We start from the raw sequence: 14023 nt of genomic DNA on the forward strand, positions 1-14023 counted from the left end.
TTTCTACCTGTCGATGCTGCCAGATATGCTGAGTTCCTCCAGCAATTCTTTGCTTAAGATTCCAGCATCTGCAGCTTTTGTGTTTCTCAATTTACACCAGTTTGATTTGCTGAAAGGACTGAGAAAATGTTAATTAGTAATGAAAAGCTAACCACTGATGGTAGAAGCTGTAGTCTACATAGCAAGGTAAATGAGGTCAACCTTAATGCATCAGAGCTTTTGTTTATTTTTCCATGGAGCAACAACAGATGACAGATTCTGGAAATAGAAGAACATACAAACGTTTAATAAGTTATTATAAAACAAAGCAACAATGCAAGGCATATTTTAAAAACAGGTCATTGTAAGTTCATTTCCAACAAAAAAAATCTGTAGATGCTGAAAATCTGAAATAAAAACTGAGAATGTTAGAGCTGACAAGCAGCATTGATAGAGAGAAAAAAATGGAATGATGGTGAAAGTTCATGGACTAAAAACATTACATATTTCTGTCTCCACATTTGGTGCCTGACCTGCTGTTTCCAGTATTCTCTGGTTTTGTGTGAAATTAGCTTGCTCAAATAAAGCAAATAAGTTGTCAGCAGGCACATATACATGTCCATAAATCAGATGAATTTAGATAATAATAGCTCTACATTTCCAAAACATAGGCAATGTGTGTGCAGCTAATGATGGAATCAAACCTATGTACAAGTGGTGGTTATTGAGATCCACTCCTTCAGACACATCTTACTCTGTTGTCAGTCTTTAACGTTAAGCCTTCAGTATTTCAGGTCACCACATTTCCTTGCGATAGTGATCGTGTCATTTCTGTGTTTACAAAGTATGTTTTAAGTTCCCCTTTCCCTTTGACATTTATAATTCCTCTGCATGTACAGTTGTAACCAAGAGTCTGTAAGATGTTACTTGTTTCCTCTGTGATCTAGAAAAAAGGAAACATAAAGTTAGTTGTCATTACAGTAATTTTCTTCATATATTTCAGGCTACATGAAGTTACTTTCTTGTGAGACTTGAATTTCTGACATTGCCATATCAAATAAATACAATAGAAATAGTATGAATTTATAGTTATATTTAGTCTTTCCATCTAATTATTGCCCATTTCTATGCAGTTCAAGGTGCTAGAAAAAGTTATGCATGACACTGAGCCTACTGCCCTGAAAGAATTACAATAAATTTGGCTCATTCATGTTTGCCTGGAGCCCTGTCACCACAAGGAAAGTAAATGCGACCATATATCTGATTCATTTCCTTTAATGTTTGAAATAAATTTGATAATTGGAGGCTATAATATTTGCTGAAGCTGCTTCTCCTTCTCATTTGTTTACTGATTCTATCAATTGTCTTGCTGCCACATTTATACTATAAGCTACTGAATTTATAATTACATTTCCAGGGTGATGTGCATATAATCAGAAATAAAAATGGGTGGCCCACAGAAGGTACTTCTTTTCTTGACGTTGTTTCATACTCACCAAATCTGGCAAATAAAATTGAATTACCTCTGATATTTGGCATTAGAATCTTAATTCACCACTCCAGACCAAGTTCATAGTTACACCCCAAACCAGCAGCAAAGGAAAACACAGTTCAATAACTCTATATTTATTAACAACAATTAATAATACTGTGTCTTCCCCAAACCCACAGAATTAAATATATTTTCAAAGTGTGTGTGTGTATATGTGTGTGTAAAAATACCCAGACAATACTGTCTGTGCAGAAATTACAAAGGAAAAATCCCAAAATGTTACAGTCCTGTCAGATAAGTCAGTTAATAAAAACCATCAAAGTCCACAATTGAACACTAAAGATAACAGGAGGATGTGGCACCTCAGACTTATGACTCCTACACAGGCTTTTCTCTAAACTGGGCTTTCCAAACAGCTCTTAAATCAGAAGAAGTTAAATGATTTTCTTTGTCATTCTCAACCAAGAGAGAACCGTGTCTCTGAGTTTCCTTCTAGACTAGACTGGTGAACTCTCTCGTCTTCCTTTCTCCAGGTTTCTTCTTGCTGGTCTCCTTATGACTCAGTCAATTGTTGCAGTTAAAGCCTTTTTTCTCTCCCTTATCAGAGCTGCCCAACTATAGCCAGTTAGCACAATTTTGTTAAACAGGAGGCTGCAGAGAAATCCATTTTCTTAAAGTCACAGTCTGCTGTCAAAACAGTCATAGTCCATAACATTATTATCACAAATGTTGAGGTTCAGTGAGAAAGTTTTTTTTTTCTGTGAGCAGTCCATCTAGTCAACCCCTACATGAAATAGCAGTGAAACACAGTACGTACAGAGTACAACTTCAGCAATACAAAGATTAGTTTGAGCAGACCAAACATTATTTTACCAGTGTGACATTTGTTCAAGAGTCTGATAACAGTAGGAAAGAAACAGTCCTTGAATCTAGTGATACATGACCTCACAGTCATGTACCTTGTTCTCAACAGGAGAAGTTTGAAGCGGGGATGAGATGTTTGATATGTTGGCTGCTTTTCTGAGACAGCGGGAGGTATAGTACAATCAATGAAGGGAGGGGGGTTTGTATGATGATCTGAGCTGTGTTTCTGCAAGTTTCTTGTGATCTTGGGCAGAGCAGTTCCTGTTCCATTCAGTGATGCATCCTGATAGTATATTTTCAAGGATGCATTTGTAAAAACTGCTGAGCAACATAGATGGCATGTTGAATTTCCTCAAACTCTGGAGAAAATGATGTGCTGGTGCAGTTTGTTGGACCAGGAAGTACCTTCAGCAATGCTTACCCCTCACAACTTAAAAACTTGTATTCCACCTCCACGTCAGCATTTTTGCTGTGAACAGGAGATTGAGCTCCACCCAGAGACTCCTAAGTCTTGTTATTATTGAGGAAGAGGTTGTTGACCCAGCATCAAGCCACTAGTCTTCTATCTCCCTTTTTTATTCTGACTCGTCATTGGCTATGATGGCAGTTCATGAAGAATATTTGGGGGCAGTATATGTTGGTGTTGAGAATTAACATGGAGGAGGTGCTGTCACCAATCCTCTCTGACTGAGGATTGCAGGACAGGAAAGCTGTGGATCCAGTTGCAGAGGGGATTGCTGAGGCCAAGGTCTCAATTTTTGAACGTTTATTTTACACTATTGTGTTGAAGGCAGAGCTGTAGTCAATGAATAGTAGACTGACATTGATGTCTTGTTGTCCATATTTTCCAAGGTGATTGTGGGGCTATAAAGATAGCCTCTGCCGTGGACCTGTCATAGGGATGGGTGAATTAGAGTGGATCAATGCTGATTGAGAGGCTGGATTTAACGTGAGCCCATGATCAACCTCTTGAAGCATTTCACGATGATGATGTCAGAGCCGCCAGATGGTAGTCATTTTTATGTTTTCCTTCAATAATGGAATGATGGGGGTGTGGCCATGCTAATGAGCTGAGCAGGTGTTTTGAAAGAGCTCTCCATAAAAAGTATTGAAAAGACAGTTTAAAAGCTCATAAACCAGAATTATATTGTCAAAAGTGAATAAATCAAGTGCTAAATGACTGAGGCAACTGAGAACAAAAACTGAAGAAGCAATTGATCAGCCAGGAACATCGAGTGGATGCCTGATGAGGAGTGATTCAGCAGGGGCCTTGGGACCGGCTGAAGCCAGCAGAGCAGAGGAGTTGGCCCAAGATATAGCTTCCATCCTGAACACATTGGAAACTTTATGCAGTCATTTTACGAGTATGGAATCAGTGATGAGAAATATATTAGGGAAGGTAATGGAAATTAAAGAAGTTGTGGAAGACTTAAGTGAATGAATGACTCATTCAGAGGCTGGGCTGGACAAAAGACAGGCTGAAGACACTGGAAGAAAAGCAAAAATATGGAACATAGAAAAGAAAGGACTGATGGACAAGATCAATCATATGGAAATCTTTAGTAGACATAACAACCTAAGAATCACTGGACTGAGAGAGGAAATAGAGGGAAAAGATGCGGTGAGTTTCTTTGAAACATGGCTCCTATAGATGCTGGGACAAAATAAGTTAAATGCAAAGCTGCAAATTGAAAGGGAACACCAGATCCTTGGACCCAGAAGAACCAGCTAACGGAGACCATGACCAGTCCTGGTAAGACATTAAATTACCGGGAAAGAGATGCAATCTTGGGAGCAGCATATGAATATTCAAAAAATAATAATGGCTTGTTAGTGGTGGACAATGCAAAAGCAATTTGATGAGGTAAAAGGACAACTGTGATCTAAAAACTTTAAATATTCACTGATTTATCCAGCAACATTGAGGATAGATGTCTTAGAAGGCAATAGACGAATTTTCAAGAATAACGAAGTAGAAGAATTTTAAAGAATTTTTAATGAAAAGATTAAAGTCGCTGGCTGAAAAGACCATTTTAAAATGGGACAAACTGAAAGACGCACCTTTGTGTTTATACTAATAGTAGTGAGCTGCCTTGTTTTCACTGTTAAAAAAGAAAAAAAAACATTGGAGAGCTCTGAAAAGACAAAAATGTGGTCAGAAAAGCAGTAAGGTGGGAACTCCAACTTGAATGGGGGAGTGGGGGGGGGGAGAAGAAATGGAGAAATGGTGCCAGGAGAGGAGCAATTTTAAAAGATGGCGCCAAAGGGAGGGTTTCTTCTTCTTTAGAAGAAGGAACCAGTGGGCTTTTTTCGCTGCTTCCGGGTACTATTGTCAACATAACCGTCAGAGCCAGGATACGTGTGTGTTTCTTAAATCGGAAATGTGTGTGTTGGAAATGTTTTTTCATTAGGGAAATGTTATGATACTATTTAGAAAATTGGAAAAATGTTATTGTTATACAATATTTGTGTGAAAAATGGTATGGATAAAATACTGAAGTTTATTAGCCTTTTTAATATTAACAGAATAAATGGGACAGAGGGTCTTGGCATACATAAAGAAATAAAAGTGGATATAATCTTTTTGCAGAAAACACATCTTACCAAATTGGAACATGATAAATTAAAAAGAGGAATGGTGTGACAAATAATATTGTCTTCCTTTGGTTCAAAGGCAAGAGGGATGGCTATTGTAATTAATAAAAATACACCAGAGATAATAGAAGATACCTCAATTGATCAAGCTGGAAAGTATGTAATGGCACACTGTAAATATTTATGAAGAAGTGTGGACATTTATGAATATATATTCCCCAAATTATGATGATGAAAACTTTATGAAGGACATTTTCTTAAAAACAGCAGAGGGAAGACAAAATATATTAATTGGAGGAAACTTTAATTTCTGCTTGAACCCAATACTAGATAAATTGGCAAGGACAATAATGAGGTTGAAAGCAGCAAAAACCACAATTTTATATATGTAAGATCTAAATCTTATTAATGTATGGAGGCAATTAAATCCCAGAGAGAGAGAGACTACTCTTTTCATTCAAGGGTGCATGGCTCACATGCTTTTAATGTCTGCCCAGTTTAAAAAGTAGAGTGATAAAAACAGAATATCTAGCGAGGCTTCTATCAGGCCATCCTCCATTAATATTAACCATAGCAACAATGGAAAAGTAAGAGAATGTATACAGATGGCATCTCAATACTACATTGCTTAAAAGAAAAGACATCAGCAAATTTATAGAGACAGATGGAAATATTTTGTGAAACAAATCTGCCGTCTACTAATAATAGTCTTCTGATATGGGACATGCTTAAAGCATATTTAAAGGGACAAATAATATCCTATACGAAGAATAGTAAAGAACGATTTAAAAAAACTATATTAAAAATTAAACAACAATTGAACAAGTGCACAAAGTTTTAGCTTGGCAAATTAAAACATGAGTCATCAAGAATGATAAATGCTATAAAAACAGAAACAGACACTCTAGTATATAAACAAAAAAAATTAATGGCACTTTAAAGAAATTAATATTACACAAATATATACTAAACAGAATTACTAGGAGAATGAAATGGAAGAATTTTTTTCTAGAATGTCAAACATCCAAGGCTGGAAGAGAGAGAAAGGATAGAATTAGATGCTCCCTTCAAAAGGGGGAGAAATCAAAAAGCCCCTGGGTGCCCTACAAGCTAATAAATCACTGGGAGAGGATGAATTTCCACCTGAATTTTACAGAAAATTCAAAGAATTATTAATGTCCTTTTTAATGGATATCCTGGAGCAAGCTGTGGAAACACAGACTCTCCTGGAGTCATTTTCAACTATGATTATTACAGTTTTACCAATAAAGAGTAGGGACCCACAAAAAACGTTGTCATACAGACCAATATCCCTGTTAAATGCTGATTATAAGCTACTAGTGAAAGCATTGACTAATAGGTTAGGGCAATACTTGTCAGAACTGATATAATACACATGGCTAAATCTGAATTAAATCCAAGTATTACAGTCGTCTAGATGTGTAAAAAACATTCAATTGTTTGGAATACCCATTTTAAGTTAAAAGACTGGACAAATTTGGTATAGATAGAACATTTATAAATTGGTTGAAAACTTTATACCATAAACCACAAGCTAAAATAATAACAAATAATCAGATGTCAGCAGTGTTCTTGAGTAGATCAAGTAGACAGAGATGCCCCTGTCCCCAGTGCTTTTTATTTTAGCGATTGAACTGCTGGCCAAGATAATAAGAAGGGATCCAGATATTAATAGCTTCAAAGTCAGGGAAGAAGAATACAAAATTAGTGTATTTGCCAATGATGTGCTATTTTACCCATCAGAACCAGCTAAAACTTTGGAAAAATTACAAACAACACTAGAAAAATATGGAAGAATATCAGGCTACAAAATAAATGTGGACAAAAGTGAATAAATGCCTTTAACAAATTTTGAATATGAAAGATACCAAAAAAGAAGCAAATATAAATGGAATATTTATATTTAATGGAATAAAATATCTTGGACTAGCAACTGACAATAACTTGCAAAATCTGTACAAACTAAATTTTGTTCCTCTTCTTGGGAAGATAGATAGAGACCTACAAAAATTGAGAGATTTACTGATTATTTTGGTGAGAAGGGTTAACTGCGTCAAAATGAAAATGATGCTGACTGCAATACCTTTTTCAATCGTTGCCTATTTCATTACCTAAAAACTTATTAAAGCTACTAAAAAAATATATTAGACAGTTCCTATGGAATAATAAAGTACCAAGAACTGCATTGAAAAATCTGACATGGGACTACAGGCTGCAAGGACTTAGATTTCCAGATTTCAAAAAATATTACCTAGCTGCACAGGCTAGATTTCTTGCAACTTTCTTCACTGAAGAAATCCCCTGTCTAGAGTTCAAATGGGAATGTACTCACTGGAGGAGGAGGAAACAAAGAACTTTATCTATAAATGGTGTTTCAAATCACTAAATAAAAAGACGTATAACACCATTCTAATACATATGATTATTAGAATGTTTATTTCTTACGTGGCAAGAAATCAATAAATGTATAGGAAAAAAAAGTAGGAATGTCAAAAGCATCATTGTGTAAAAATGTGTTATTGCCTGTGAACATAGGCAATAGAATATTAAATTTGTGGTTTGACAAAGGGATAAGATATATTAAGGATTGTTACACAAAATGAACTCTTATGTCCTTTTAACAATTAAAATACAAATATGGAGTCGCCAATGGAACCTTCTATTTTCTATAGCTTAAATCGTTCTTAAGAGAAAGATGTCACCACATGAAATTAGTGAAACTGAATGAACAGTTTGGATGAGGAATACACCCAAACTTTTAACAAAAATGTACTATGCTCTCCAGAGTGTAAGTGCAAAGCCAGGGTTGCAGAGGTTAAAGGAAATATAGGAGTCAGACTTGGTTGCAGTGATTTCAGAAAGAAGCTGGTCAGATTGGTATAAATGCAAGAAAAGGACTGGTTCAGTACTATTTTTTACACTGATTATATCTTATCCCACAAAAGTTACACAGATCAAAAGGTGAAATTTCAGGGATGTGTTTCAGATGTGGGACTGAGACAGGAACTTTCTATGTGCCATGTGGTTATACATGAAAGTGAGGCCATTTTGGCAAGAAATTGCAGAAAAATTAACTGAGATAACAAGTGTGGCCTTCATGGGTGACCCAGAGCTATATCTATTAGGTAATTTCATGAAATAAGTGATAAATTGACCAAATGTTAAATCTCATTTATAAATATAGCACTGGCAGTAGCAAAAAAAAATGTATTGCAATAACTTGGAAGTCCAATTCCCCTCTACCGCATGATGGACCTCAGAAATGGAAAAAAAATCACATAACTTAAAGAATAAATATGAAACTTTTGTAAAGATCTGGCACCCATACCTGGAACACATAGGGGCCCAGATACAGTAATGAAAAGGTGTAAAAGTTACTATTATATATAAATGTAGTTTCCCCAATTGTATTCTATATATTTAAAATATATGTAAACTCTGACGGTGAACAGATCTGTATATATGAAAGGGGAGGATGGGCTGTTTTGTTTTTGTTTATGTTTGTTGTATTTGGAAGAAAAAGCTTAATATATTGTACATTTAAAATGTCACTATGATTCATTTTTGAAAAAATTATTTAAAAAAAATGGAACGATAGTGGCCTTTTTGTAGCAGGTTTTTATGCAGCAACAAGAAGTTGAAGATGTCTATGAATATATGTGCGAGCTCCAGACCCACAATCAGTGAAGATTGGTAAGAACATCTCTTCCACTATCTCCATCAGTAGTGGAGCATCACAGGGCTGCATTCTTAGTCCCCTGCTCTGCTTGCTATACACCTATGACCGTGTGGCTTAGTATGACAACACCATCTAAATATTAGCTGGCAATAACATAATAGTGGGTTGTGTAAAAAAGGGTGATGAATCAGGAGACAGAAGGGAGATTGAAAACGTGGCTGAATGGTGTACTGAAAACTACCTCCCACTCAATGTCATCAAATCCAAGAAGATTATTGTGGGCTTCAGGAAAGGAAAGTCAAAGTTATACGATCCAGTGATCTTTGGGTGATCAGGGATGGAGAGGGTATGCAAATTTAAATTCTTGGGAGTCACTATCTCAGAGGATCTTTCCTGGACCCAATACACTAATGGCATCATGAAGAAAGTACGACAGTGCCTCTACTCCCTCAGGAATTTGCTGAGGTTTGGTATGACATTGGAAACTCTGGCAAATTTCTACAGATATCTGGTGGAAAGTGTGCTGACCAACTGCATCAAGCTCTGGTATTGGGACACCAATCCCCCTGAACATAAAGGCCTCCAAAAGATGGTGGACACAGTCCAGGACATCACAGGTAAAATCCTCCCCACATTGAGAACATCTGCAGGGAACACTGCCGACTGAAAGCAGCAGCAATCAAGCATCCACACTATTCAGGACTTGCTCTGTTCTTGCTAATACCATCAGGAAAGAAATATAGGTGCCACAAGATTCACACCACCAGGTTCAGGAACAGCTGTTACTCCTCCACCATCAGACTCCTCAACAACAAACTCAATCAGGGACTCATTTAAGGACTTGTACTTTTCCACTTTATTGATTGTTTTTCTTAAAAAATCTCTCTATATTTCCTAGTCGGTTCATTTACATGTGAACAATGAGTCAGTTTTTTTGTACTGCCAATAAGTGGTAATTCTGCCTTACCCACAGACAAAGGATTGTATTACTCTGACCATAAATCTGAAATCAGCTGATCTTCCAGATGTGCAACATGTCCAGGGATTCTGTTTGGTCCAGTCATCTTTCATGGGTTCACACTTAGGAAACAGATCTGATATTTGCGGTGATGATCATGGTGCAGGTGTGTTGCTGGGTCACTAGCCTCCTGTTTGAAGCAGGTGGAGAATGTATTGAGTTCATCAGGGAGGGACTTGTTTCTTGCTATTCTGGTCGATTTTGCTTTGATGTACTATCAATTACATGAAAGACTGGAGTAAACAGAATGACAGGTTTTTATTTACATTAAACTTGAAGTGTAACCCAGGCTTTGGGGGAGGAGTTACAGCATTGAGACTTTTATACAGGGTCCAGTAGGTGGAGGGACAGGTACAGTCACAGCAAGGGGCAGAGCCAGATAAATGAGTATACAGTAGTTCACCACATTTACCCCTTGTATTTTCTTAATTTGTCCAGCAGAGTGAAGTGGGGCAGAGGTTCTTACAGATTAAGTCTGTCCGGTGTCCTGGTTTTTCATTGGGACTGTCAGAGAGTAGGTTGCTAGGACTTTGCTGCGACCACTGCAGAGTCCTTCAGCCCACAATGTTGTGCCGACTTTTAGACCCTGCCTCCCAATATAACCCTCCACTTTAAATTCATCCATATACTTGACTAGTAGTCTCTTTACATCCGGTACCACACGGATGGCAGTCTCTTCAATCTGAGGTGCCTGCAAGCTCACACCAAGACACAAGAGCAACTTGTCCGTGAACTACTCTTTGCAGACGATGCCGCTTTAGTTGCCCATTCAGAGCCAGCTCTTCAGCGCTTGACGTCCTGTTTTGCGGAAACTGCCAAAATGTTTGGCCTGGAAGTCAGCCTGAAGAAAACTGAGATCCAACGTCAGCCAGCTCCCCACCATGACTACCAGCCCCCCCACATCTCCATCGGGCACACAAAACTCAAAATGGTCAACCAGTTTACCTATCTCGGCTTTACCATTTCATCGGATGCAAGGATCGACAACGAGATAGACAACAGACTCGCCAAGGCAAATAGCGCCTTTGGAAGACTACACAAAAGAGTCTGGAAAAACAACCAACTGAAAAACCTCACAAAGATTAGCGTATACAGAGCCGTTGTCATACCCGCACTCCTGTTCGGCTCCGAATCGTGGGTCCTCTACCGGCATCACCTACGGCTCCTAGAACGCTTCCACCAGCGTTGTTTCCACTCCATTCTCAACATTCATTGGAGCGACTTCATCCCTAACATCGAAGTACTCGAGATGGCAGAGGCCGACAGCATCGAAACCACGCTGCTGAAGATCCAACTGCGCTGGGCAGGTCACACCAACCTTTGTGTCATCTGCAAACTTGCCAACCCACCCTTCTACCCCCTTATCCGAGTCATTAATAAAACATCACGAAAAGCAGAACCCCCCGAACCGATCCTTGAGGGTCTCCACTAGACACAACCCTCCAATCCAAATGCACTCCCTCCACCACAACCCTCTGCTTTCTACAGGCAAGCCAATTCTGAATCCACATGGCCAGGCTTCCCTGGATTGCATGCCATCTGAGTTTCTGAATAAGTCTACTGTTATAAGCTCACATTTTATTTAGTAACCACACTTTAAGGGTTAACACAGGCTGAAAACCTTTCATAACAAAATCTTTTCGTAGCAAAACCAGCCACAGCTTGTGGTCAGATAGAAGGCACCATCAAGAGGAATTATAAACAAAGCTAATGGTTTGGAAGAACAATGGTTGTTATTTCAGGAAGAAAGGCCAGATGGGACATTTGGAACTCATATGCCTATGAGTCATGCTTTTGTAAAATTGAAACAGAAACAGATTTGAGTATTGATCAAGCAAGTCATGCGATTGAGACATTTGAAGAAGCAGCATTCAATATCATCAGCAAGTATCTAAAGTCAGAAGTGAAGGACTTTGTGTGAGATGGACACTTCTGCTATTTCTCCTTGTCAGGGGGAACATTGATCTACTATGACTATTGTAATAGTTATTTTGGATTGATCCATATCTGGGTAAATGAAGCAGGAGAAATGCTTCATTTGGATCATTACCATTCTGACGGTCATTTCATCTGGCACTTGCTGGGGTTTTTGGAAGCATCATGGCAGTCACAAGTCTCATTTCTCCTATGCAAGGAAGAGGGGAGCTGTAGCAATCATTCGTATGAAAGAACATTTCTCTGGAAACAACTCAAGAAAGATTCATGAGTTAAATGCAATCTGAAGACTCAGTGTCTCACCTACTTCATAATTACTACTGAACATCAGTTCAAAAGTTTTGTTTCAACATAAGATTTCTAAGACTGACCTTTGGGAATTGACTTTCCAGAATCGTGCCTAAGCTATAATGGTTTGGGTAATACACACACACACACACACACACACACACACACACACACACACACACACACACACACACATATATATTTGTGCATAGTTGGGGTTAAGTTTAAATTTAAGATATGTTGTTATATTATTAATAAATAAATTGTTTTAAAAATAACAGTCTTGGTGAATTTCTATCATTGCTGATCTATGACTTAACACTACCATATGGAACCTTGTCAAATGCCTTACTAAAATCCATGAAGACTGCATCAATATGCCTGGTCACCTCCTCAAAGAACTCTATTCGATTTGTGAGACATGATATTCCCTTCACAAAGCCGTGCTGACTGTTCCTGATCAGACCATAATTCTCTAAATGCCATAGATCCTATCTCTAAGAAACCTTTCCAACAGCTTGCCCACCACAGATATAAGGCTCATTGGTCTATAATTTCCTAGACTTTCCCTCCTACCTTTTTTGAACAGGAGGACAACATTTGCCGCCCTCCAATCCTTCGGTGCCATTCTCATGATTAAAATCCTAGCCAGAGGCTCAGCCTTCTCTTCCCTCACCTCTTAGTGCAGCCTGGGGAATATTCTATCAGGCCCTTGGACTTATCCATCCTAATAAATTTTAATTGAACCAACACATTCTCAATATCAATGTGCTCTAAAACACTTACCCCACCTATATTGTCCTCACTGTCATTAATGTCCCTCTCTTTAGTGAATACTAAAGGGAAGTACCTGTATTCATTGAGGACCTCACTCATTTCCACAGCCTCCAGGCACATCTTCCCACTTTTATGTCTAATTGGTCCTACCTTCACTTGTCATCCTTCTGTTCGTCACATGTGAAGAATGCTTTGAGGTATTCTTTAACCCTACTCACCAAGGCCTTCTCATGTCCCCTTCTTTTTCTCCTCAACCCCTTCTTAAGCTCATTTCTTGCTGCCCAATATTCCTTAAGAGACCTATCTGATCCTTGCTGCCTAAACTTCATGTATGGAGCCTTCCACCTGACTAGATCTTCCACCTCTCTTGTCAACCATGGTTCCTTCACCCTATCATTCTTTCTCTGCCTCACCAGGACAAATTTATCCCTAACATCCTGCAAGAGATCCCTAAACATCGACCACATCGCCATAGTACATTTCCCTGCAAAGATGTCATCCCAATTTACACATGCAAGTTCAAGCCTTATAGCCTCACAGTTAGCCCTTCCCCAATTAAATATTTTCCCATCCTCTCTGACTCTGTCCTTGTCCATGACAATGCTAAAGGCTAGGGAGCAGTGGTCACCACCCCCCAAATGTTCACCCACTAAGAGATTTGTGACCTGACCCAGTTCATTACCTAATACTAGTTTTAATATAGCCTGTCAACATACTTTGACAGGAATCCATCCTGGATACACTTAACGTTCAGGCTGAAATTTTCCCAGATTGTTTTAGCACCTATTTAAGATGTTTGGATTGGAAGAGAATTTAAATGCTACATTTGTCCCAAAACATTGCATCCTTTATTTCCCGACAGTAGAAGTTGGGGTTCGAGGTATGATTGTGAGTTGCTTCTGTGTATTTTTGGACCATACCTCCAGCTCAATACTAACCAGAGACAAGCACAGTAACTACTTATTTAAAATGCAGATGAATGATCAAATGAAGCTATATGAATGTTTTAGGTGATTACAGTGTGATGATATGCTGCGGTACATCACTTGGCCAACAGGTGGCCTAGAGACACGACAACTGGCCTAATGACATCCGACCACCATGGTATAAAGCCGAGGTCCTGACTGTGTGCTTTCTCGCTCCCGGGATCACATTGTGAGCATAGCTAGCAGCCAACTAGATAGTGATGTGAGTGGAATAAAGCTGTGTTGCCCCAAACAGTATTGTGCCTGTGTTTTCCTTTGGTACAGCCTGCCACATACAGATTTTGTATTGCACTCCTAACTTGAGCTTTGTAGATAATGGAGGAACAGTGAGAATTCCCACCCATGCAAGCATCTGAAGTTTTTGGATAATGGTGACTCCAAGAAATTGA

The 14023-nt window shown here is 38.5% G+C and overlaps 1 protein-coding gene across 4 annotated transcripts in view; it reads right to left on the bottom strand.

The window, feature by feature from the left end:
- Positions 1 to 206: 206 nt before the first annotated feature.
- LOC138751634 (adenylate cyclase type 2-like) overlaps positions 207 to 14023 on the bottom strand; it is a 650763-nt gene continuing 636946 nt past the window's right edge. For 3 of the 4 annotated variants that reach the window (XM_069914176.1, XM_069914177.1, XM_069914179.1), the window contains one exon: positions 207 to 922. In XM_069914176.1, the coding sequence (XP_069770277.1) occupies positions 770 to 922 (153 nt within the window). In that variant the 3' untranslated portion in view covers positions 207 to 769. Of the gene's footprint in view, positions 923 to 11432; positions 11774 to 14023 lie in introns of those variants that run through there. The other variant, XM_069914178.1, reaches the window with a different exon arrangement.

The sequence above is a fragment of the Narcine bancroftii genome, chromosome 1 (assembly GCF_036971445.1).
Source record: "Narcine bancroftii isolate sNarBan1 chromosome 1, sNarBan1.hap1, whole genome shotgun sequence".
Lineage (NCBI taxonomy): Eukaryota > Metazoa > Chordata > Chondrichthyes > Torpediniformes > Narcinidae > Narcine > Narcine bancroftii.